This window comes from Littorina saxatilis, linkage group LG6, assembly GCF_037325665.1.
Source record: "Littorina saxatilis isolate snail1 linkage group LG6, US_GU_Lsax_2.0, whole genome shotgun sequence".
Taxonomy (NCBI): Eukaryota; Metazoa; Mollusca; class Gastropoda; order Littorinimorpha; family Littorinidae; genus Littorina; species Littorina saxatilis.
Window position 1 is genome coordinate 23543306 of NC_090250.1, and position 27496 is coordinate 23570801.

The following is a 27496-nucleotide window of genomic DNA, read 5'->3' on the forward strand; positions in this document are numbered from 1 at the left end:
GGTTGTCGTGTGCACTTGAGTTGCTAAAGCGTTTTCAGTTGGGCATATGTCGAAAAGCAAAGAATTAGCCCTTTGAAAACCATCAGAACTGTCACACAAAAATAACATTTACCTATCTCACCAACTGACCAAACATAGGGCTTTTCCTTATGTATTATGTATTGTCGTGTTTTTTGTAGCATACTTGTGAAAACAGCCACCACTGTTGTAAATGATACTTTAAAGAGCATTATTTCATTTTTACAGTTGAAGGACAACCTGGACTGCCGTATATTACAGCTGTTTTACAATCAGCCAAAATTTTCTTAACAAACGTATGTTAAGAACAACTCCCATAGTGAAATTGAAGGAAAACAAATTGAAAATCCCCCTGCCATAGAGGAGCTAAAGAATCAACAATAAACGACTGCATGGATAGCTTGATGCACGAATGCATTGCGGACATGTTTGTCTCCAACCAAGAGAAAGTTCCAAAAAATCCCTTTTGTGCTTCTTATTATACAGTGACGTCAAAGACAGCCTTTTCTGCTGTTCATACATTCAGGGGTTATGGTTACACTAAACGACGTAGTTGTAGCCATACTGCCATCCAGATTTATTTTTTCCTTGCGAGCAGTCACAGGGTGTTTGTGCTGTCTGCCAACCGTTAGATGACCCCGCCCAAGTCTGTTAAGGGACCGTTTGACCGTTATAGAACGCGTCTTTTTGATTTTTTGGCACAGTTGGAAACGGTTGATTTTTATCCCTACCATTGTTTCCAAACATTATATAGGAATGTTTTGTGAACAACGGATAATAGCCGCTACTCGCATGTGTAGCAAAAGTGAGCGTACATACTCACCCTGGTCGTCCAGCCGTTGTCCGTTGCCCGTCTTTATCTGTCTGTACTGAACATTACCTTTGGATATTTCTCCAACGCTATGAAGTGAAGAAACACCAAATGTTGCAAAATGTTGTATGACCCCAAGAGCTCAAAAAAGATACTTGAGAACCTTGACCTTACCTTAAGGTCAAGGTCACAGGGAGAATGAATGTGGTCTAAAAACTGCAAAATTTCACATTGTGCCAGTTTTCTGGAAAACAAATTAAAAACAGCGGGCTTAGTTTTGTATGGTATACAAGAAAAAGAAAGCCTTATCTTCTGATACCATTTTGGTTGACCTCGCTTCAATGTCAAGGTCAGAGGAGCCCTTCAAAGTTGAATTGTAGACATATTTTGATGTGAGCTTGCCCCTTTAACTTTACTATGGACGATATCTCTTACAAACTTAAACACTGAGTGGGGCGTTTGTTAGAATTTCATAGTGAGCCACATCTGGTCACATATCGTTAGGGTCAAGGTCACATTGACCCCTATGAAAAATGTGACCAAGCCGGGTAAAGAAATCCATGTCTCTTGGTAAAAAATCTTAACAAAGCAAAGCCCATGCGACTCTCATGCTTGACCTTTGTCTTAAAGTGACCTTGACCTTCAGGTGACCTTGAAGGTGAAGGTCTAACAACTGAAGCTGGCAAGGACATTGTACACTATTAGAACTGGTTAACAGATTTTTCCTACCAAATTACACATGACCTTTGGCCAAGGTCAAGATCATCAAAGGTCACACATCACAAGGCTATCAATTCAAGACATAGGAAGCATAAACATACTTATTGGCACTTTCTACAAAGAGACATTGTCACTTTTAGTGATTCAATTGCCCGTTTCAGTCACATTTCATAAGGGGCAAAGTGACCTTGACCTTGATGATATGTGACTAAATGTGGCTCAATATCAGTATATAACATGTGCCCCACACAATTATGAAGTTTGAAAGATTTTTTTCATAGTTCAGGGTCAAGGTCACTTCAAAACATGTATACAATCCAACTTTGAAGGTCCCCTGTGACTTTGACCTTGAAGCAAGGTCAACCAAACTGGTATCAATAGATAGGGCTTGCTTTGACCTAAATAACACTTGTAGCTAAGGTCGTCATTCTCAATAACGTGGGAGAAAATTGTGAAAATGTGAAAATTTACTGTTTTTGAACAACATTATTTTATGTCCCCTGTGACCTTGACCTTGAAGCAAGTTGTGCGCAGTGAGTTGGTTTACGACATTCACCCTTCGCTGTTATAGACAGGCACTTAGTAAAACCAAGTATACAGAGCTGGATCCTCTATAACCAAGGGGTACCGTAGAAGAAGGCAAAAGAGAAAAGGCATTTCAATGCAAGAAAGCGTTAGGCCCGTAGGACTTGTCTTACAGCTGGTTCATAAAATATACATTGAAACATGCTAACTGTATCCTTTACATGACTTTCACCTTTATGTGACCTCGAAATTCAAGGTCAAACAATTGAAACTGTCAATAGCATCATTCGATACAAATTGTTTTACACATTTCTCTTACGAAAATACATATGACCTTGACCCAAAGTCAAGGGCCAAGGTCACTGAACATAAGACCAGTAATTCAACATAATTATACAAAGGATAATGGTGCTTTTTAACACTTTTTATCAAGACACATGGTCACTTTTAAATAGTGATTTCTTTACCCGTCTTGGTCACATTTTTGATAGGGGTCAATGTGACCTTGACACTGATGACATGTGGCCAGATGTGGATCACTATGAAATTCTAACAAAGGCCCACTCAGTGTTTAAGTTTGTAAGAGATATCGTCCATAGTAAAGTTAAAGGGGCAAGCTCACATCAAAATATGTCTACAATTCAACTTTGAAGGGCTCCTCTGACCTTGACATTGAAGCGAGGTCAACCAAAATGGTATCAGAAGATAAGGCTTTCTTTTTCTTGTATACCATACAAAACTAAGCCCGCTGTTTTTAATTTGTTTTCCAGAAAACTGGCACAATGTGAAATTTTGCAGTTTTTAGACCACATTCATTCTCCCTGTGACCTTGACCTTAAGGTAAGGTCAAGGTTCTCAAGTATCTTTTTTGAGCTCTTGGGGTCATACAACATTTTGCAACATTTGGTGTTTCTTCACTTCATAGCGTTGGAGAAATATCCAAAGGTAATGTTCAGTACAGACAGATAAAGACGGGCAACGGACAACGGCTGGACGACCAGGGTGAGTATGTACGCTCACTTTTGCTACACATGCGAGTAGCGGCTATTATCCGTTGTTCACAAAACATTCCTATATAATGTTTGGAAACAATGGTAGGGATAAAAATCAACCGTTTCCAACTGTGCCAAAAAATCAAAAAGACGCGTTCTATAACGGTCAAACGGTCCCTTAACAGACTTGGGCGGGGTCATCTAACGGTTGGCAGACAGCACAAACACCCTGTGACTGCTCGCAAGGAAGAAATAAATCTGGATGGCAGTATGGCTACAACTACGTCGTTTAGTGTAACCATAACCCCTGAATGTATGAACAGCAGAAAAGGCTGTCTTTGACGTCACTGTATAATAAGAAGCACAAAAGGGATTTTTTGGAACTTTCTCTTGGTTGGAGACAAACATGTCCGCAATGCATTCGTGCATCAAGCTATCCATGCAGTCGTTTATTGTTGATTCTTTAGCTCCTCTATGGCCGGGGGATTTTCAATTTGTTTTCCTTCAATTTCACTATGGGAGTTGTTCTTAACATACGTTTGTCAAGAAAATTTTGGCTGATTGTAAAACAGCTGTAATATACGGCAGTCCAGGTTGTCCTTCAACTGTAAAAATGAAATAATGCTCTTTAAAGTATCATTTACAACAGTGGTGGCTGTTTTCACAAGTATGCTACAAAAAACACGACAATACATAATACATAAGGAAAAGCCCTATGTTTGGTCAGTTGGTGAGATAGGTAAATGTTATTTTTGTGTGACAGTTCTGATGGTTTTCAAAGGGCTAATTCTTTGCTTTTCGACATATGCCCAACTGAAAACGCTTTAGCAACTCAAGTGCACACGACAACCATCTAAATAGACTACATGTTCGCAGAAAACACAATACTGAATATAGAGGGAAAAATAACGGCTCTTTTTAAAAGCACTTTTAGTAGTGAAGTACTTTTAGGATTGTTTGGAATTTTTTACCAGCAGACACCCTTTTACTGCTGAGTGTCTTAGTATTGTAAGATGTGTGATTTGAATTTTGGTTTAAAGGTGCCTTTGGTTTGAACACCCCTACCCCTACGAGGCAGAAATACAAAGAAATAGAAGGAAATTGAGCCTATTTGGAACCAGACTTTAGTATGTTCCCATGGGGGGATTCACGGTGCGAATGACACTGCGTCAGCTTTTTCATTTATCTTTAGTATTTTCTTCAACTTTAACTTTTAGGACCATGTATGAGGTTGTGGCAAGCTAAATACACAACACGACGACGTCTCGGAAAAATAGTAAGGATTATATAGGGAAAAACAACAGTGTCAGTTAAAGTCCGTTTTGAAGGTGTTAGTGGTTGGGGATTTTGAAAAGCATCAGACATCAGGCAGATACAATCCTTTCTGCGTGTTCTGGTGCAGAAAGAGTTTTCAGTTTATACATTGGGGTGACCAGTAGATACCATTTTACAACCATACCCCCAAACGACATTTACAGAGCCCAAAGAAGGATTTGGGTCAATTTCAAAGCCATTTTTCCGTATGAAGCGCCAACTTTATATGAAAATGTGTTTAATAAACATCAAAGGACTGAGGTTGAACTTTCTGATAAGGGACATTTTAAACCTAGTCATTGTCACTTCAACGTTCCCTTCACTAAAGTGGCTAAGATGCCTGGACTAGGAGGCCTGTTAGTCTGAAACTAGAAGGACAGAGTTCTGAACATAGATGACAAAGACCCCGGAAAGAACAAACATTTCGCGGATGCAGACACAGAAAGACGTCATGAAGAATGGAATGCTTCAAAAGATACAGACTGTGACGATGACTGTGACGTCATTCACATATACCGAGACGTCATTCATAGTTGTTCGTTCACTTTCGTCAAAAAGTAGATCTCTCCACAATGGCTGCTCCTGTGTTTAGGTTTATCAAGCGTGAGTACGCAAAACGTGTTTGTTCTCTCCTCTGTTGAAGCTGTGAGACATAATCGCCATTACGAGCTAGTCGTGTGACAGAGAGTGTTCTTGCACACTCGACTGCTGCTGTTTCACTCCGGCTAAAGCCGTCGTGAAACATCTACAGTCTCGTGTGCAAGAAAACTCTCTGTCACACGACTAGCTCGTAATAGCGGGTAATGTCACACGCTTTCCTTCTTTGCCACTACTAAAGCAAACGTGTGCAAGATTGTATGTTACACGCTTTGGAGCATGTGCAAGAACGGATTCAAACTCGAAATCGTCCCTCCAAAAGCCCCAAAATGCACACACGACTTTTATTTCTCCTGCTGTTGTCGTGTCTTCTCTTTACAAATTCTTCAACGCTGAGAATACTGAAAACGGCATCCCAGACTACAGTACTGTTTCCATACGCGAGTTTAGCTTCCCTTGGAAAGTGGCTCGCTCAGGAGGCCTGTTAGTCTGAAACTAGAAGGACAGAGTTCTGAACATAGATGACAAAGACCCCGGAAAGAACAAACATTTCGCGGATGCAGACACAGAAAGACGTCATGAAGAATGGAATGCTTCAAAAGATACAGACTGTGACGATGACTGTGACGTCATTCACATATACCGAGACGTCATTCATAGTTGTTCGTTCACTTTCGTCAAAAAGTAGATCTCTCCACAATGGCTGCTCCTGTGTTTAGGTTTATCAAGCGTGAGTACGCAAAACGTGTTTGTTCTCTCCTCTGTTGAAGCTGTGAGACATAATCGCCATTACGAGCTAGTCGTGTGACAGAGAGTGTTCTTGCACACTCGACTGCTGCTGTTTCACTCCGGCTAAAGCCGTCGTGAAACATCTACAGTCTCGTGTGCAAGAAAACTCTCTGTCACACGACTAGCTCGTAATAGCGGGTACTATCCACCACATATCCAGTGTAGGTAAAGTAGTACGACTAACTTGCGTGTTTTTGATGTCAAGCTATGCCGATTGAAACAGGTGAACAGATAGTAGTTATACTTAAATGATGTGAACTGGAAACCATATGTAACCAGTAATGAATTTTTACTGATACAAAATAATAGCAATTAAAGTGTCAAAGTAATGTAATACTTTGAAGTATCAGGTGAACAGATACATCAAAGATACTTCAAGTATTACGCCTGGTATGTAAACATGACCTGAAAGTGTAGAAACCTATCAATGCCGAAAGACAGCGCCTTCTGTCGAGCAACCCCTCAAAACTCATGCCAGAACCTCTCGTTTTAGACCTCCAATGTTGTTGACACCTGCGTCAGTCGGTATGGCCTAATGCTACTCGCAAATAGGCCATGCAAACTTACCTGAACTGGATAGGCAATAGCCAACACAAGTGGCTTCAAGACAAAGAAAGTTTGAACTAATTAAACGGAACGTGTATGGCTGTTTTAGCTGAGGAACGAACAGTTTCAAAATATTTTTGCACGGGTTGTACTGATAAAACGTTAATAAATACATTGTATAATGAAACACAACCCTGGCTTAGATCCTGGCAGCTTGCGCGGTTTGTAATACAAAGATTTACCTCTGGACAATCGGGAGAGCGCTTGCATCCGTGATGGTAGGTACTTCCTCAAAGTCCCCAAGCGATTTTGTGTCTTTGGTGCTCAGCACCTTGGTGACAGCCATGGTTTGCAGTATGGTGGCAACAGGCGGCAATGCCTGAACAAGGTCGTTTTCCGAATGTCCCGTCTGTAATCAGAAATGGAATTTGGAACGGGGGCAAATCAAACTCGTGGTAATTCATTTATTTATATTTAAAACAAGAAAAGCAAATACTTACACAACCCCCCTCCGGCATGCCCCTTTGCACTGGACCCCCCTCCCCCCCCCCCCCAATCCCCCTTCTTGTTAAGACCCCTCGATAGACTCGAACGAAAAGAAAAACAAGATCCCTCCATAGAAATATAACTCCCTTTTAAGACATCACATCATTGAATATCGTTCAGTTTTAGTCACCATTTTAACGGCTGAACGTGAATCATGGGGTAAAAAAAGCCTTTTTTTTTAGGGAAAGCATGGTCAAGGACCTGTGACGTCAAGCCAAATATTGCTCAAATCCAAGAAACCCATTTTTGAGCAGAAGAAAGACCGAACTTCAAATATACATATGTTTCTGATCAAAACATTGCTGTTTAACATCTGGGCGTTTTCTGCTCTGTGCAGTGTGTTGAGCTCCAGACTTATTTCTTTGATAGCCTAGTGGATATATTTAGTGGTCTTTGCCAGCAAACATTTTAATGCTGGGACCTTAAAAATTGAACACAAACAAGACAAAATTAATGTGTTTATGTCTGAAGATCATCCAAAACCTACAAGTGTGTATAATGTGGTGGCTTTATCTTCAAAAACATCATAGATCCTCAACGATTTCTTAAACCAAACATTACCACGCTGTGACCCCTAAATTTGACGAGGGTCAACCGAATTGGAATTTTGTCGAGAGATCATAAAACCCAAGAAGTGTGCGAAGCTTTCACAAACATCAGAGATAAGCTGAACCTGAACGGTTTTTTTTTTGTCTACCCACCAGCCAGCTAAACACTGCTCATCCCTAATAGGGCGGTATTATAAAGGCGGTCCTTCATTGAGCCCGAAGTCGACTTCGCAAAATCTTTTTGCCGAAACAGTTGTGCTAATTAAAGCTTCTATCGGCCAGCTTCACAAAGCATACTTCGCGTAGTCGGCTTTGATCAGACAAGGGAGTCAAAACATGAAGAACAAAGCAAAAAACAAGAAGCCTAGCTCTATGGAATTGTGGACTTGTAAGGCATCCACCATATCAACTGATTCTCTTATTATTGCATGCACAAACACACACACAAACACACACACACACAAACACACACACAAACACACACACAAACACACACACAAACACACACACAAACCCACACACACAAACACACACACAAACACAAACTCACACACATTTTGACGCACCCTGTGAAACATCTTTCTCTGCCCTCCTCACCCTCCTCTCTCTCTCTCATGAATTTGTATTGACGTGGACACCTGCTATTCCCCCCAATCCCCCCTTTGCAAGAAGGGCTCGTTGCCTAAGTCAAATAAACCATTCTGAGTTATCTCCCCCTCTCTCTCTCACTTTTGTCTTGGGCGGCTTTCCCTTGAGAAGTCCAGGGTAGTTGGGCTGAAACCCGTACTCGTCATACTGAGCGAAGTTGGCGGCAGCGTGACCAGCACTGCACGTGTAGATGACGCTGGTCAGAATGGTGATCAGGTCATCCACACTGTCCAGCTTACCATTGCCGGGAACACCCTGTCACACAGAGAAGTAGTTGGTTGATGAATGCATGAGCCTATTGAGATACAGCTGGTCCAATAGTTATTGGGAATTAGTATTTTGCTTCTTGTTAATTGTGCTGAAAATTAACAGCACATACAGTAGATGTTTCTGGTATGCAATGAAACAAGACTTGTGCGAAATTCAGAGTCACACCAACTAAAGTAAACAAAGCTTTGCGGGCGTAGTTTTCGATTGATCGATTTGAAACCCACAATTGTAGAGAATGCAATTTTAGTTGTGTCATTACATCAGAACCTGTACATAATGAACTTTTCTGTGAAATGTGCTGACATTTTGGTTGATGATTTAGTGTTTTATAATTGCGCTGTTGGGAATCTGGATTAGTTTCATGCATAATTTATACTGTGAAAAAGACAGGCGTATCAGATCTGTAAGTTTTATGTTCACATTTGACCAGGGATGCACTTTACTTCTTTCTTTTGACACCCCTTCCACACCGGTTAGGTTACCCGGCACACCTCACCAACAGCCCAGCGCGATCTGTGACGTCATCAGGAAACGTGGGTATCCTGAGAAAACTGTCCAATAAAGCACTAACACGAATTGTTGTTGAATAGTTTAGTGTATATGTTGCTGTAAACGACATCGGGGAACATCCATATACATCAAACGAGATTTACTCCCCTATGCGCATGCAGCATGATAGCAATTAAGTGTCATGTATTCTTCTTCTCTTAGGATAGCTGCCTGCCAGGGTTGACGAGCCTATCCTGCCCGGAGTGTCATGTAGTGATTCCCTGTGCTATTTTCCATAGTGTTCTCGTGTTTTTGACAAACGAAGACAGACAGAAGCAAAGTATGCCCTGCGAGTCTTCGGTTGTTTCTTGATCATGCCTGTGCGTCTTATACCTGGCAGAGGTCGAATATTTTGAGGAGAACAAGTATAATACTTCTCGTCTGCTCTGCGTATTATACTTGTTCTCGTCAAAATATTTGACCCTATCGCTACGCTGAAAACACGATAGCTGTTAACACAAATTCGTTTTTAAGTCCGGATACACCGGCCTTGTGTATAGGATGAATTATGAATGAAACTAACCTGGATATCCTTTAGCGCATTAAGCCAAAACAGATCAGAACTCTGAAATGCCAGCACATTTCACGGGGAAAATCCCAGTTAATGAAGATTGTAATGTAAAAGTTCAAACAAAATTACATTATCTGCAAATGCTGGTTTCTACTCCACGCCTGGAACCAACAAAACAGAATCATCAAGAGCAGCCGTCTCTAATTCAGTTGATATGACTGAATTTCGCTCACTGGAGCCCTGATGTTACATGTGGTCATTGTCAAACTGAAAAGCTATATTGCTTGACCGAGTAAGAAAAGAAAATAGTCTTCTTTCATTTCATACCAGAATCGTCTCTGTGCTGTTGATCTTTTCTGTTAATACAAGCGAAGTACTAATTCACAATAATTATTAGACAACCTATATAGGCCTAGTAGGTTTGATTAAAAAGTACAATCTGACAGTCTTGGCAGTATATACATTGATAAAAGTACATCCTTATAATGGTGAAGAAAACTTATGAGGAATTTTCTTTTAAAACCACAGTTTTGTCAAATTAACAACATTTTATTTAAAACTTTCATCATTTACAGGTGTCAACAATTGCCATGTTGTTTCAATTAACTTTGTATTTGCACCGAAAGGAGATAATTGTCGTCTGGCACAGAGGAGAGGAGACAACTCAAAAAGCATTTTTTTCCAATTTGGCACTTGATAACCTGTACACCTGAAAATACAATAGCAGTTAATAAACCCCAAAGACGTCGTTGTGATGAATCAGGGCACCATTCATTCCCGCTAAATAACTATCAATTGACATAAAACGTACCTGCAATCCACATCCTCCGTTCTTAATATCGCGTTCTGTGGTCAGTTCCTTGGCCCAAGCCTGTATTTCCCAGTCCCCTTGTAGGTCGACTGAAGTCTCTATCGAGAATAAAAGAAGTGGTTAAGCTACAAGTGCCAAAATATTAAGCAAACCCTGCTAGAAAATCTGAGAGGCAATAATTATTTGAAAATTCATCACAATTAATGGAACTGCTAAAATAACTGAATTCACGTTTAAACTAATCGGATATTGTCCTCTGTCGCAATCGGTATGTCATTTAAATATTGTATTAATTCATTCTTGTCTAAACGGAATCTGTAAACGGTAAGTGTGTGTCATCCCCCTCCCATACTTGGAATAGCTGAGACTAATAATGACGGCCACCATGTGCAGTCCCAAACTTTGCTGCAAGCCCTACCTAGGTGTAGTGATCGACAACAAGCTGTCTTGGCATGCCAACACTGACCAAATCTTGAAGAAAGCGCACACGCGCATGTACTGTCTAAGGAAGCTTAGATCGTTCTCTGTTCGTAATGACATCCTGCAAATGTTCTATCTGTCCACTGTTGGTAGCGTGTTGACATATGCATGTGTGTGCTGGGGGGGTAATCTTAGTAAACAGGATAGTGACAGGCTAGAAAAGCTAGTCAAGAAGGCTGGATCTGTTGTAGGCAGGAAGCAAGAGACCATTGAATCAGTTTGCCAGAGACGACTGACTGACCGACTGACCTCAATTTTGGCTGACGAGACACACCCACTGAAACCTGAATTTGACTCTCGACGCATTGACAGGAGTGGTAGACTGAGGGCTATGGTTGCTAGAACGTCACGTTTCCGGTTCCCAGAGCTATCCATGCTTTCAACCAATCACATGTTAGAGGCCTCTATCATGTTTCTCTGTCATAATTATTACTGTACTCTGTTGCTGGGTTATCTGTAATGTATGTATTTTTAGTAACTGTATTACCGTAGCCCAAATGTGCGGTGTTCTAGTCGACATGTGGTGCTTTGTAAACCTTGTGTGTGCGTGGATGTGGAGGTGGACTCTTAGACGTCTTTTTGTTATTGGAATTATGGTTTTTGTTAATTTGTATTGCTGTTGCTGTTGTTGTGTGAGTGAGTTGTGAGTTGGCAGACTTGACTTGACGGATGACTGTTTGCGTTAGTGAGACTGTGTTTAGTATGCATTCTTATTCTTTTGATTGGAAATGAGTATTGTTACAACATAATTTCCATATGGATTAATAAATTTGAGTTGAGTTGAGTTGAGTTGAGTTGAAAACTCCTATTACATGTATCTAGTTTTTCATACAAAAGGAAAACAGTTTATTTACTGTAATACTGCTTGACGTAGTCTGTGGCGTAGGTTTTGATAACGTCATAGACTCGCAGTGCGTCATCCCTGAAGTGGTAGTTTGGCAGCGCAGTGGTGTCCTCCACCTGTCGCAACATACACCAACATTGTTATTATCGATTCACATCCTTTAATACAACTGCAGAGGTGCGCAACATTTGCGTGCCGGAACTGTTTGATGTTTGCATGTGACTGGTGACATTGGGTCAGTTTTAAGGACCTGCGGCTGAATGTGTGAACTTTTATCGGTGCGTTTTGTCAGTGTACTTCATGTTTTCTCTTTGTCATTTAATGTCTGGAAGCAAAAAAGTTAAGCTTCAATTGGTCAAATATATACAATTCGAGAATGTTCTATAATCCCAGCGAAGCTGGAGATATGCCACGGATTAAATTGAATAAGCTGATGAGAATTACCCCTCTTTTCTTCAGCTCCACTGGTAGTGTTCCATCCACGTCCATCCTCCACTGAGTCAACCTGGATCAAAGTCACAAGTCATTTTGCAATCAGAAGCAGTATACCAAATACAGTCTACCTGAAACACATTAAGATTATCTGCAAACGCTCTGCACAAACACATTCAAACACAGTTTAGAGTTACCTGCGTAAGCATTGAGTAAATAAGCACTGTTGATGAGTACTGTTCTGTTCTTTACTCGAGTCATTTTCCTTACGTCATTCCCTCAAACCGTCTTCTTTGTACAGGGTGACCTCAAAATTGCAACCAATACAACTATAATAACTTTATATTTGTCGTTCGAATTACTTCATATTTGGTGTACATTCACTTCAGCTTCAAAGTGGGAAGTTTGCAGGCCAAATGATCTGACTTTTGTCCAATTTTAAAAGAGGTTTCCAAATTAATGCGAAGATCGACTAAAAAAATACGAGGTTCCAAATTAAACGGTAGCAAACGAACCCGATGTAAGCCCTCCAGATTGTTTCTTTGGGGGTTATATCAAGAACAAAGTAGGCCTATTCAATAACCAGCTTTAAACAAACATGAACGACTTGACTACATCAAGTACAGTCATGATCAGGGCATTTTTCACGGAGGAATGCTCTCATGTCATTGATAACTTTTGGGCGTGCTATAGCGCAATTGTACATTTACAACAAAGAGGGTCATTTTTCCAGTCATTTGAGTTTAGCGAATATCTTCATAGTTGTTGTGCATGAACTTCAGTTTGTTCACGACCGTTCCACAAAGTTTCTAGTCTGTAGGTAAAATGGTCCGACTTTTACCTTCTCTCCAAAATGTGTTTCAAATTTCACCTCCAAAACTGTCAATGATACCTATTCTTCCTGTCCAGGGATTGCCCTGAACTGTAACTGGAGGTGAAGTGGGTGTTTGTGTACACTCAAACATACAGATAATCCAAAATGTAAATGTCCGGAGGGTTTATGTCAGGTAAGTATGGCTACCCCTCAATGTCAGACCTTGTTCTTTCGGGTCGATCCCCGAATTTGGATTTTGTATGTGGAAATTCCACAAAAGATAATTTGACAGGTCTACAAATGTCATACTTTGTCATTCATGATCTGAAGTGAATGAACACCAAATATGAAGTAATTCGGTCCACAGATTTGGAAGTTATTGGCGTTTTTGTGGGTTGCAAGGTTTGAGTCACCCTGCACCAACATCGACTATTGTTTCCAGAAGAACTTTTGAAAAAAAAAGTTAACCACCCAGAGCAACAGCATCATACTCTGCTCAGTGTTTTCAGACTTAGTGTGTACCATAGTGCATCTGTCTGTTGTGAGGGACGGTCTAATTTATTACATTATCCACACATTCACCCACCGTTTTCTGATGATTGCAAACGATCCTTTCACGCCAGCGTTCATGATTGAGTCAATGATGCCACCGGAGTTGACAAGAATTACTCGGGCCAGGCTGCAAAATAAGATCACATTCAGTGTCGTTTTATTTGTTCAAACAAAAGTTTGTGGCTAGTCTTTCGGATGAGACGAAAAACCGAGGTCCCTTCGTGTACACTACATTGGGGTGTGCACGTTAAAGATCACACGATTGACAACAGGGTCTTTCCTGGCAAAATTCTATGGGCATAGATAAAAAATGTCCACCAAAATACCCGTGTGACTTGGAATAATAGGCCGTGAAAAGTAGGATATGCGCCGAAATGGCTGCGATCTGCTGGCCGATGTGAATGCGTGATGTATTGTGTAAAAAAAAATTCCATCTCACACGGCATAAATAAATCCTTGCGCCTTGAATATGTGCGCGATATAAATTGCATAAAAAAAATAAAAAAAATAAAAAAATCCCTGCGCTTAGAACTGTACCCACGGAATACGCGCGATATAAGCCTCATATTGATTGATTGATTGAAAACAAGTCAATCTTTTGCTCCCACAACACAAAACATACCGGCCATAATTAGCTCGGGGGAAAATTGTGGCGCCAAGCATCCTGCTCTTATCTTTTGGTTGACGTAGAGTGTTCAGTTTATATTTGTCTTTGTGTTGAAGAAACTACGTTTGCTTGTAAGCGATTTTAACTGTTGCTTCAGCATCATCAATTGAAGAATTCACCCAGGTTCCGCTTACTTTTCATGGACTATTGGCTCGTTTGGCCTTCGCATGCTGTCCATCCTATAATGTCATGAGTTAACTGCAATGTATCAGGGATTGGCCGTTATGTCTTATGTCTTAAAACACTACAACAACTGCAGAAAAGGCTGAATACGGCACGCACAGCACTCATGTTACAGAATGAGAACTCTGCACTTCTATACGACCAAACTGTGAGCAGAAAAGTGTGATAAGCTGACACTGAGCCCGTGACTGTCCAAAACACCAACTCTTTAGTTTTGGAAGTTCCTCCACCATCACGGAGCACGTTTGGCCAATCTGAGGGAGTTAAGAAATGATTATCAGACCAACGTGGAAGAGCTAAACGGTTAAGGGGATGCAACATAAGTGAATATTTACAAGGGGTAACCTCTCAGAGAAGCCACGGAGCCACAGAAGAGAGCAATCAGTATTGAAGAAGACATCCCATTTTATCCTACATACGCGAGAGAGACCACTCATTAGATAACAATATCGTTCAAACCACACGTGTGTATATCATGTAAATGAGGTCATGTCAAGCAAGTCTGGCAGGGACCTGTTTTTCTACTGCTCATGATACCAAAGTCACCGAGAACGTCATTATAGAAAACAAAATTGCTCCAGGATTTTGAGGCAGTATGCCAACCTATGATCCAATTTTCATATACAGATTATCTTTAATTCTGAGCTAATTTTTAGAGTAAAAGTAACGTATGTATATGTGATTGGGTGGAAGAAGAACGAAAGATTTGTTGAAGTATAGACCCCAAAGATAAGGAGAACACAATCAGGAATTAGCAAAGAGACTGACCAAGACTCACTTTGTGTGTGCTTGCTTGCTTAAACTCACTTGTTGATGGCAATGAGGAAGAGGAAGTGAGGAGCCAGCATCTTGAAAATGGGGTGATGCCGGGACAGCTGTCTGTGTGTGGTAACCACCACCCCCTCCATCAGCAGATGGGTGAACCCTGTACATCCGAGAAATGAGCACATTTATGTGAGAGACTGTCTGCTATAGTACGAACACGAACACTTACAAGAGCAACGAAAGCATCATGAAGCGTGTAGCAGCAAGAATACACGTAAGAACACAAACACGGTCAAACATGTGTAGTGAGAAATTAACTAAACCTCCTGCTTTGTGGTTTGTGCCATTTTGTCAATATCGTCTCACAAGACAAAACGTGCTAATCCTACCATGCAATTACATACTTAACAATATTTGTTTTACCGAGATGTGTAATGGCTTGATGGTAGGCGGCGTCCGCATTGTTGAACCACATCTTGGCTAGGGTCCAACTCCATCCGTCGGTAGGCAGAAATACCTGCACACATCGAGTGCTTGTTTTTATAAAAAGCTGTTATATACTTTATATGGCTATCTGAGAAAGCAACAGCCTGATGTATATTTGTCAGACTGCCCGTGTCATCTTATCAATCGGGCAGCACAGAAAGCTGCATCTAAAGTATTAGTGAAAATTGACGAAATTCTTGTGGATATCCAACTTTATTTTGAAAACTCTTCAAAGCGCCTTGCTGCTCTTGAAACTTTCAAGGCGGAAGTCAAAAACCGAAACGTCTCAAAACGCTTTAAATTAGGCACATTTGTATGAACCCTGTCAATAGCCTACGAGTTGACACTGTTTATAAACTTCTGACCCTGTAATTAGATAGGAGCGACAGAGACACAGCGCAAAGCTTACCGGGTTGTCCGCTGCACGATCCTGGAACAGCTGAATGGCAACAGGCTTCAGTATGCCATCCTTGCCCTCCTTCTTGTCCACAAAAAACAGGCCTATTGGTGCACACACCTGTTGGTGTTTTTGAGTGTTTTGGGGGAGAAAGGAAGAAGTATTTATAAGATGTAATGCATTTGCTGATTAACGGCAATGGTTTCAATACGTATTCGGACAAAAAATGGAATAAGTAAGAAGAAATGGAAGAGAAGATACACAAAAAAATAAAAAGTAAAAAGTAAGAAAAAAAGAAAGAAAAAAAAAGGAAAGGAGGGCAAAGGAAAGGAAAGGAAAGCAAAGGAAAAAAGACAAAAATACGTCTACCCCATACCGATTATTTTCTAGCACTTATTTTCCCTATATTTCCAGTTGCAGTCAACACGATAATGTATACCGACCATAGCTTATTCTTCATATGACAGAATTCCGCTTTTGAAGCAAATGCATCTTTAAAGATGAAAAAAAACCTTTTATTCATAACCTGTTCTTCTTCTTCGTTCATGGGCTGAAGCTCTCACGGTGTTTACTTATATGACTGTTTTACCCCGCCATTTAGGCAGCCATACGCCGCTTTCGGAAGATAAATGCTTGGTATTGCCCACCGAACTCTAATATTGGTTATGGAATCGTTTCTGTGCGCACTTGGTCTTGTGCTTGCGTGTATGCACGAAGAGGAATAAAGCACTAACAGGACTGCACATAAGTTGACCTGGGACATCTCCACAATCTCCACCCTTAGCCCAGCAGGGGCTGCGAGAATTTGAACCCACGAACTTCTGCTTAGGAGGCTGGCGTCTTATATTTGCCATTTTTGCCCGCCTGAATCTTAACCCGTGAAACAGCGGCACAAAAAAAGAATAGAAAGAAACCATTAAAAATACAAACTGTTGGCGTTGGGACACATCGACAGCAACACGTCAGCTTGCAGCTTTCTTTGTGTTTAGCATCTTCAAGTATCTCCAGATCACAAACGTAAAGGCATTTCTCCGCAATGGCTTGCTCGATAGTCATCCCTCCAATAAACTGTTTCAGCGTTTCAGCCGACACGGCGATTCTGAAAAAAACACAAACACAGAGATACCAGTAAATTCAACAAAAGCTCGAGTAAAATAACATTTATCCTACATACGTGAGATACACCGCCCATGAAATAACAATATCGTTCAATTCACACGTTAGGATATTATGTAAATGAGGTCGTGTCAGACTAGTCTGGCAGGGACCTCATTTTCCACTGCACTGTTCCACTCGTTGCTTTTTCAAATACTGAAAAGGTCGCTTTCGCTCGCATTGCAATATTTAAATAAGTCACGCAAGGCGAAACTAATACATTCAGTCAACCTGTCGAACTCACAGAACGCACTGCATTTTTTCACCAAGACAATACAGCGTCGTCAATCCCTGCAGCAAGAAAATCATTCACACTTTTCACGTGGATCACGCAGTAAAATTGACAAGCGGTTCCACGTAGCAGGAATTTGCGCTTATCCGTTTTCATTTTCATTTTCTGAGCTTGTGGTTAACCCAATATAACATGTATGTTTTTGGAATCAGGAAATGATAAAAAAAATATGACATTTCTTTGCATTAAGGCACTCAAAATATGACGATCATTAAGCTGAATTGCCTTTAAAAGCACACTCCTTCACGTGTAAATGTACTAGTAAACAGTACGGCCCGGCTCCCATTCGCAGATCTGGCCAGGCTTTTATTGGGGATAAGACCATCCCTCCACTTGGTCATATGCCAAAATTGAACAGCCTCGGTACTCTCTGTGCACTGTTGGAATTTTTGCGTGAAATAATTTCGTGAAATCATCTTCTCCTAAAATTGAAAAAATATATAGATATGTGACCCTCCTCCACGAAATGAGTAGCATGTCACCTCGCGCTGTTCTGCGCTAGGCTTGATATAAGTCCGGAGAGTGTATGGTAACAGCGTGAGGGTCACCTTAGTCACAGGCTTATAACTCAAACAGTTTTCGCTCTTTTCTAAAACAGTTTTCACCACTGGATAGAGCATAAAAAACTCTTTATGAAAATGTAAAAATATGAAAATCATGCAAAGGTGACATGCGACTCATTCCGTGGTGGAGGGTCACATATGTTATGTTTACTTTAAAAACGCGCTCAAAATTGAAGAAAATAGGTTGAGTAGAATGTTCGCATGCTTCGCGGAGACAAGCGTGACCCGTCTCGGTCTTCAGGTATTGATAGCCGAGACTATCTGAATGAAGTCGCCTATGACTGATTTTTGGAGTTGAACTTTTTGAAGTTTGATGCATGCAGATTGACTAAATGTTTGTATATCCCTTCGCGCGACTTGTTGTTTTTAGTTTTCTGTTGTGTTTTAAATAATGTTCTCAGCAACACAAAACAGATAAATTTAAAGCATATTTGAATTAGTCTGACTTGCACACTAAGTTGTATCATGTTACTTTGAGGTATAGAGGGCTTTTTGCAGTAATTCGTGAAGGCCTCTTGACTGGTCAATATTGGGCGTCCAGGCTCCTGATATGGACCATTTGTTAATTTTTGTGTATTTAATTTATGCTGAATGTCTATCAAACATTATTTGCTCTAATGAGTCCCAACGGTTAACTAAAGAGAGAAGGACTACCAAACACAAAATGAAACTTCTGCTAATACTCACTTTCTGATGTATTCAGGGTCTGTACAAAGCTGGATAATGGAAGGGTTCAGTCCGTTGATTCGTTGATTCGCGAAGACTAAGTCCATCTCTTGTTTGTTGCTGAGATTCCATCTGGTTAGTCCCTATAATCCATGAAAAATAGCAAGGATCAATGACAACGAGAACGCTAAGCCACTTAATCACTAAAAGATCAATCCAAAATTTCTTCATTATCGATATATTTGACAGTAAGTCGCTCTGCAATCAACAAGATATATTTGTCTATCACTCTGACGGGCGCATCGGCCTCCTAATCGGAAGGTCGTTAGTTCAAATCCCGAGTGAATGAGTTTATGCGCTCTAACATATCAGAGGTTTTGCTGTGTCTGTATAGAGCTTTGAATAAAGAGCTTGATCAGTACATTGGGTAAGCAGGCATTTTATGAGGACTCTCAACAATTGAAATGGATTCAGATCGCCATAAACGCACAGAATGAAGAAGACTCGTGTAAAAATCAAAATGCACAGGCGTTGTTTTTCTTTCAAATTCACTTTGAATCTCGGGAAAGCAATAATCCCTACACATCCCCGGCCCCGTGGTGTAACCATAATTTTCACAACTTCACATCGTGCTGCTGACCATGCTTTGACCAATGCATTTTTCACGCAGATATTGCTTGCAAAACTATTATGAAAAATAAAAATAAACCATTCCGTTTTGGTCTCTTTTTGAAAAGCATTGTGATTTGTGCAAAGAAAACTGATAGCTATCAAACAACTTTAAGCACAAACATAAATTATCATGAAGGTCGACCTACTCTAACCGCCCTCACTCGCCCCACGTCCCCATTCACCGATTTAAATCATTTGGTAGATATTTTAATTTCCATAGAGCTACATAAGTATCGAACCAATTGAAGAATTAACTCGGTTTGGCAGTTTCTGAGTCTCAGATATAAATTATATTAATCAATGTAAAATCTTAAACACAACAACAACAACAACAACAACAACAACAACAACAACAACAACAACAACAACAACGGCGACAAAGACAACGACAACGACAAGAAGAACTTAAGGAAAGGAAACAAAATGAAAAACCTCAGGCTGATCGAAGACTACTTCGACATCTCCGACTTGTCCGTACAAGCTTTTCAGGTCCTCCAAGGACTTCACATCGGGTAGTTTCTTTAGTTTTTTTGTCTTCCTCTTTTGCGCCTTGCCGAAAAGTCCGAAAATGTCCATCTAAAATGTGAATGAAACATTATATCGTTATAAATGTAGGACCACCAAACCAACATATTATGCCACAGGAGCTTGAATATGATTCCTTCCCTTGGTTTGTTTACATTTTGTTACCCTGGAGTACCCTCCCTTACTCCTCTGTCCGTCTGTTTTGGTTTGTGAGAATCGTTAATCTGTAGTTCTTCTTTCTGTCCTGTCTTCTGTCTTCTTTTTTTTTTCTTCTGATTATTGTGCCCGAGGATAACCCCCGTGGTCGAAACGTCGTGCTTTGTTAACGTATAGTCTTCGTTAAATACGTGAATACAGTATTTTGTGTGTCTGTTTATGAATAAAAGACAGCTTTTTTCTGATTGGTGTGAGGTGTACTTTCGATTTGTGATTACCCGTATGACAGGTTGGTGTGATTATGTTGACACAGCGCCCGTTTTTGACAATCTTCTCGAAATTGTTGAGTGATGGTTTCGATTTTGTTACTTGAAGTGAAAGCTTAATCATTTTTGTTTGTGTCTCAAAATCATACATTCGGGAAGGGATGCAAAAAGCGACGTAGAAAGCTTGAAACGGAGCGATTCGGCAGTGCGAGCTTCCATGGTTCATATTCCTTGTCATGAATACTAGTACATGTAGTAATAGGAAAGATTAACAAGTGGATCGACCGGCGCCTTGATACAAGCTTCTGTGATTACACGCTGCAAACATAACACCCTCGGACCGTATGCTTAAATCCTCGATATGCACTCGGCTCCGATTTCTGCACTCGTTTGGAGCTCGTCCAGCATGCCGAAAGTTTACCGAATATTTCATACTGCTCTCTTTCATCTGCTACCCTGATGATATCATGATGCTTTGCAGTGAATATTCAGTCATGTTTTTGCGTGGTTTTCTGTGTGTGTGTGAGTGTGTGTGTGTGTGTGTGTGAGTGTGTGTGTCAGTGTTTGTTTGTGTGTGTGTGTGTGTTCGTTTGTTTGTGTGTGTGTGTGTGTGTGTGTGTGTGTGTGTGTGTGTGTGTGTGTGTGTGTGTGTGAATGAGTGTGTGTGAGTGAGTGTGCGTGTGTGTGTGTGTGTGAGTGAGTGTGTGTGTGTTTTAATAATGGTGAAGCCAATAAGTTATGGAATTATGTAACTGAGAAATTCTGGTTTTAAATGAGAAACCGTCTGTCCACTTTTAATTGCAGTACACAGCGGCCGACCATCCTTGTGATGTTTCCATGTGAGTAGGTCTTTGCAGGTTCTGTTCTTCAAAAGGAATGACTGCGGTTTCCCTCGATGGTTCCTTTTTATATTTAGTCAAGTTTTGACTAAATATTTTAACATCGAGGGGGAATCGAAACGAGGGTCGTGGTGTATGTGCGTGCGTGTGTGTGTGTGTGTGTGTAGAGCGATTCAGACTAAACTACTGGACCGATCTTTATGAAATTTGACATGAGAGTTCCTGGGTATGAAATCCCCATACTTTTTTTTCATTTTTTTGATAAATGTCTTTGATGACGTCATATCCGGCTTTTCGTGAAAGTTGAGGCGGCACTGTCACGCCCTCATTTTTCAACCAAATTGGTTGAAATTTTGGTCAAGTAATCTTCGACGAAGCCCGGGGTTCGGTATTGCATTTCAGCTTGGTGACTTAAAAATTAATTTATGACTTTGGTCATTAAAAATCTGAAAATTGTAAAAAAAAATAAAAATTTATAAAACGATCCAAATTTACGTTTATCTTATTCTCCATCATTTGCTGATTCCAAAAACATATAAATATGTTATATTCGGATTAAAAACAAGCTCTGAAAATTAAATATATAAAAATTATTATCAAAATTAAATTGTCCAAATCAATTTAAAAACACTTTCATCTTATTCCTTGTCGGTTCCTGATTCCAAAAACATATAGATATGATATGTTTGGATTAAAAACACGCTCAGAAAGTTAAAACAAAGAGAGGTACAGAAAAGCGTGCTATCCTTCTTAGCGCAACTACTACCCCGCTCTTCTTGTCAATTTCACTGCCTTTGCCATGAGCGGTGGACTGACGATGCTACGAGTATACGGTCTTGCTGAAAATGGCAGCTACTTGACTAAATATTGTATTTTCGCCTTACGCGACTTGTTGTTTTCTTGTGAATGAAGCTAAATTCAGTCATTTCAGTGGGGTAGTCAGATTTGAGAGTTACATGACTTACACAGATTTTTAGGCTCAACTGCAATTCGTTTCTTGAGTTATTGTTCAATCCTCTCGATCACCATTATCCAGTACACAGCTTTTTCAGTTCAAACAAACTTCGCCATAAAAAGATTGCAAGAAATTTCGCACCTAAATCAAAGCATTAATTCCCCGTGTTATTTCATTCAAACTGCATGTGGCCGTTCACTTGACTATCTGGATCAACGTTCGGATAAAAGACACAAAAATCACAGTTGGCAAAACTTTGCAACTTTAACATGCAAGAACAAATATACGCCAGTGGATACACGCCATTCCACAGTTTCTGTATCAATCAATTTATCTGTAGAAATGCGACACAAGTGAACATTCCTATGACGAGTTTAAAAACTGTTTCCGAAACATTGCTACACCTCTGCACAAATACGTGTAGCGATCCAACATTTTGCTCGCAATAAGTGTAGTATGTTGGTAAAATATTCTGAAAGTTTCAAAGCAATCCAGCAAGACATTGCTAAAATACAGCTCAACGGCCAAACGCAACGGATATCGTCGAAACAGAAAATCACTCTGCATAACTCACCGCGTACTTGATAGAAAACCTTTCCTCCTTTGGCATTGTGAGAACCTGTAATCAGTGGAAATAGAAAACAATCAGTCACAGGGCAATTGAAAAAGGATCATCAGAAGCCAGCACCCACAACCTCCATCCCCAGGCCTGCCACCCTTAATGTGTTTATTATCCCCCCCCCCCCCCCCCCACATGTAAACGAGAAGGGCTTTTTATTTTTCGGTAACCACCACAGCAACCAAAAAACAAACGCCCAGCAATCAACCCGAATCCTCGATAGCTCATGGATTGAGAAGCTACACATTTTCTTGGCACTTCTTTTAGCGACAGATAAATTCCGAACGCTCAAATGTATGAAATACATCTCTGGAGCAGACAACACAAATAATATACCGCATTTAAACTAACAACTTCATGCTTGAACATGCAAAATCCAATTTTTTTTTTTTTTTTAACCTCAGTTGCATGCAGGTTTGCTACTACAATTATTTTTTGCCTTTTTTATTTTTATTTTTATTTTTTATTTTTTATTTTTTTTGGTGTGTGGCTTGGAGCAAACCTTCTTCATAGGTCTTTTCTTTTCTCTGTCAAATGTGTACATTTTTAAATCAACAAACTTTATCAGTAAACTAATATGTTTAAATAAATAAATAAATAAAAATAATCATAACATAAATTTATTCCTAATGTTCAGCTCAGTTTCCTTTTTTTTCTTTTTTTTTTCCTTCTCCCTCTTTCTTTTTTCTTTTTTCTTACATTTTTAAATCAACAGCTTAAAGATAGGGTTTGAAAAAAAAACCAAAAAAAAAACCACATTTAAATTTACTTCTTTTGCCCTAATCTTTTCACCTCTATCATGGACAAATACCAACAATGGACAATTTTATTAAAATATTTTACAATTACCATTATTCTCAGTCTATATGTGTCGCAAATCTAACTCTGAATTAAACATGCACACAATTTCTATTGGTTTCCCGTATTTGAATTTTCCCACACACATTTTTGCCACAATAATAAGTAAATTGATATAATTTACTAAACTGTTTGACATACCAGGTGTTTTCATGTATCCTAACAGTGCTGTTTGAACATCAATTTTTATATTAACATTATACTGCTGAGATATCTTATTGGTAATTCTTTCCCAAATTGGATGTATAGCAGAACATTCATAAAAGAAATGTTCCACAAAATCAATCTTATCTGGACAGAATGAGCATTTGTTATTCATTCTAATTCCCATTTTACACAGCAAAATATTAGTCGGATATATGTTATGCAGTATCTTCCAGTGCAATTCTCTCAGTCTTGATTCTTTAGATACATGCCTTACAATGAGCCAATGCCATTTAGTTATTTCCATATTTAACTTATGCATCCAGAAATTCAGACAACAAGGGCTGTGTTCGGTTTTACTTATTAAATGTAATCTATAACGTGCTGTAAATAACTCTTTATGGTCGAAAAGCAGAACATTGTTTTCATTGGAATGCATGAGCACATACGCCGGATATCTTTTCATAAACGAGGTAACAGCAGTCTTTACCACATTATACTCTAACATCAGTGAAGGATAAGTACCCACTTTTACGTTCTAGGGATAACAGCCTGTTATTAACACATATATCACCAACTAATGCGATCCCACATTTAGTCCATTTCTTAAAAAATAACACATTATTTCGATACATAATGTTTTTATTATTCCAGACTAGCAAAATCCAATATTAAATCCATGCGTTGGGTTGTTTTCTGAATCGAAATCTATCTGTACAGACTATCTGCGCGAGCAAGGTAAAGGTAAATAACTCTCAAGACCCTTCGTATTTCCACACAACCGGCCACTTCGACAAAAAGACAGCAATCTGTCGGTCAATTATCAACTGAATTTAGTTTGATAAACAAAACACACACGCAAGTAAATGCACACATCCTTGAATTTCAAGAAAATAAACCGTATCTATACACTGTTGAAGTAGGTGGGCAAAAATTCGTCTGCTACTCGATACAACGATATTAAAACATGAACAGAACACAAAAGTATCTGCCTTTACCGCCTCAGCAGAACAACGGAATAACTGTTTACTTGATTTTAATCCAAACCAAATAAACTGCTATGAAGTGTTGGCAGAATTGAATGATTTTCACGGGACTATACAACCGCGCATTAATCACTCGCCTGCGCAGGTAGACCGTCAGAGTGATTAGGGTTCGATCAAACTGTGGCACAAAACCACCTTTTTTCTTTGAAAAACGGAAAAAAAGGAGGAATGAATAAGTTACACACTTTGTCTCAGTGAATATTGAAAATAATGGTCTCAGTTCGCGGTCATAAATAAGCTCGTTGAAGATCGTATTTTTCATGATCCTCTAACTTGGACAATTAATTTTTAATATTCACTGAGACTCGGCATGTTACTTCTACGTCTTCGTTTTCACTTCCCTACAAATCCTTCTAGTCTTCTCGACCTTGTCACCTTCGACATTTTGACTCTCGATCAAAAATGTATGTCCTCTACTTTTTTCTGTTGTTGTCTGAACCACTGGCTTCTCTCTCACGTGCACCCCCCCTCCACACACACACATCTCTCTCTCTCTGTCTGTCTGTCTGTCTGTCTGTCTGACTCTCTCTGTCTCTGTTTCTCTCCCTCTCTCTCTCCCCCCTCTCTGTCTCTTGTCTCTCTCTTAGATCCTCCCCTTCTCTCTCTCTCTCCCCCTCTCTCTCTCTCTTTCCCCCTCTCTCCCCCTCCCCCTCTGTCTCCCCTCTCGTTAATCCTTGTACAGTTTAGTTTAGTTCAGTTCAGTTCTCCCTCTCTCCTCCCTCTTGTCTCTCTCTTTCCGCCTCTCTTTTGCTATCGCTCTCTCTCTCTCTCTCTCTCTCTCTCTCTCTCTCTCTCTCTCTCTGTCTTGTAAGCTCTCTCTCTCTCGCTCTCTCTCTCTCTCTCTCCCTCCCTCTCGCTCTCACTTGTTCGCGCTCTCGCTCTCTCTCCCTCTCTCTCTCTCTCTCTCTCTCTCTCTCTCTCTCTCTCTCCCCCCCTCTCTCTCTCTCTCTCTTTCTCTCTCTCTCTCTGACCTGCTGCGCTGGCAAACCATCGGTCTTCTTGAACTGGTAATGTTTTCTGGTGTCTGTTAGTTCCTCCTGCCTCTTCTGTTTCAATTCGGGTATATTATACTGAGGGAGCGATGTGTCAGGGTCGGGGACGTATTCCCAGTTGCGATGCGCCACTAGACGTAAAACACTGTAGTTGGTGCTGATGTTTTTGCTTATCACTTCAATTCTTTTCACGAAGCACTTTGTTGTTCTCCCAGCGCAAAACTTAACACTGACAATCCTGTCGCTGCCTGAAACGATTAAAAATATGTAATCAATAGTAAGGGTAATGTTTGTAATCCGGGCCGTAATTTGAATGTATGTATTTGTTTGTTTGTTTGCTTAACGCCCAGCCGACCAGAATGTATGTATGTATATATATATACATATATGTGTGTGTGTGTGTGTGTGTGTCTGTGTGTGTGTGTGTGTGTGTGTGTGTGTGTGTGTGTGTGTGTGTGTGTGTGTGTTTGTGTGTGTGTGTTGGTTTTTTTTGGTCGCACGAGTGTCTTTACTGTTTAGAGCTTGTGAAAGTATGCGTTAAATATGAGATGTTAATGTTTTTAGAAGATATATTTATATGGTTATTATAAGTTTATTTGACTAAGTTCACTATACACGACCTTGTCCCGATTAAACACTGCTGATTTGAATGTATGAATTGCTGATATATTTTCGAATTTACCTCGACTGTTTTGTTTTGATTGATAAAAGTATGATGCTTGGAACAATGCCTGTCATACCTATATTCTGGTTCTTTTTTTTGGTCATTGGAACGACGACTTCGGAGCAATCAAAAGGTTTCGGGTTCACTGCGATCTCATCAGAAGTACAGTTCTCACCAACGAGAATAAAAATCAACTTTGCTCTCCCAAACCTGGCGGTGGCCTTGCCAATGTGGACCTTGATGACAAAGCCCTCTTGGACGTTCGACATGGTATCGAGTTGCTCCAAACCTTGGATGCTTTGTCCTGCATAACAAAAGAAGACATGGAATTAAACATCTTTTACTCTCTTCGACTTCATTTTGAAACGCATATTGTTAGGTACGTACTGTATGAGTTTTTAACTGGTAGGCCTTGTAAAGTCATTCATTCGCTTGGCTTCCTGGCGAGCGGGCGAAAATTCCATCAAGATAAGTTTTTTGTGACTATTTCTGTTCACTTAAAAGACCGTTGGGTGGATATATTTGTGTTTGTAACGTATTTTTGTCAATAACAACGTTCCAAGAACTTACTTTTCTTACGCTTTGATTCTTGTAAAGTCTGTTTTCCAATATAACTTTCTCGTATCTTCTATACGTACATGATGCCCTTGAAACGACATCCTGTTTTGCTACCCTCCCCCTGCCCCGCCCCTCTAACACACACACGCACTCACTCCGACGTCGCTTACCCTCTCTCTCCTTCCCTGGCGTTAAAGCCTTTCTGGCCTGTTCGTCCACTGGGAGATTAATAGGACCCCCCCACCCCACACTATCCAATAGGCTTTTTTAAAAGAGCTTTTTTTCAACCAACCACATTCGTTTTGTGCCATATAAGGAAGTGCTACATCACAAATGTTGCGAAACGAAGTTCGCACCAAAACCACAAACCACACCAATTTAATTTCCTTTGTTGGATCAATAAAATGTTATGAGTTATGAGTTATGAGTTATGACTTTCGTTGATTTGGGCGATTCTACGAATCTACTTTCGTTGACTTTGTGATTATGTTTTGGTTATAATTTCTGTATGGAAACCTTTAATTTATTGAATATAGGTTGCCTGATTGTTATTTTAACTGTTTATATCTTTCTACTTTAAGGTCTGAAGTGGACGCTTAAGTCGATCTTTCACTGGATTTCTGTACATGTAGCATACATTTGCCTAGGTTTGGCTGGGGAAAATCAAAGATGGCGGCCAGGAGCCGATTGCCGCTTCACGACTTTAGAGTT

General features: G+C 40.1%; 1 protein-coding gene and 1 long non-coding RNA gene across 2 annotated transcripts in view; one reads left to right on the top strand and one right to left on the bottom strand.

Moving 5' to 3' along the window:
• Positions 1 to 27496, top strand: part of LOC138968794 (uncharacterized) — a 379269-nt gene that overhangs the window by 267766 nt on the left and 84007 nt on the right. The window lies entirely within an intron of this gene.
• LOC138968790 (polyunsaturated fatty acid lipoxygenase ALOX8-like) overlaps positions 1 to 27496 on the bottom strand; it is a 46282-nt gene that overhangs the window by 5560 nt on the left and 13226 nt on the right. Inside the window, exons 3-17 of the mRNA XM_070341433.1 lie at positions 26304 to 26531; positions 25543 to 25811; positions 22479 to 22523; positions 19596 to 19739; positions 18513 to 18634; positions 16746 to 16914; positions 15828 to 15935; positions 15356 to 15449; positions 14975 to 15092; positions 13352 to 13444; positions 11964 to 12024; positions 11530 to 11635; positions 10196 to 10293; positions 8136 to 8309; positions 6555 to 6721 (exon numbers count right to left, since the gene is read on the bottom strand). Of these exons, the coding sequence (XP_070197534.1) occupies positions 6555 to 6721; positions 8136 to 8309; positions 10196 to 10293; positions 11530 to 11635; positions 11964 to 12024; positions 13352 to 13444; positions 14975 to 15092; positions 15356 to 15449; positions 15828 to 15935; positions 16746 to 16914; positions 18513 to 18634; positions 19596 to 19739; positions 22479 to 22523; positions 25543 to 25811; positions 26304 to 26531 (1996 nt within the window). The remainder of the gene's footprint in view (positions 1 to 6554; positions 6722 to 8135; positions 8310 to 10195; positions 10294 to 11529; positions 11636 to 11963; positions 12025 to 13351; positions 13445 to 14974; positions 15093 to 15355; positions 15450 to 15827; positions 15936 to 16745; positions 16915 to 18512; positions 18635 to 19595; positions 19740 to 22478; positions 22524 to 25542; positions 25812 to 26303; positions 26532 to 27496) is intronic.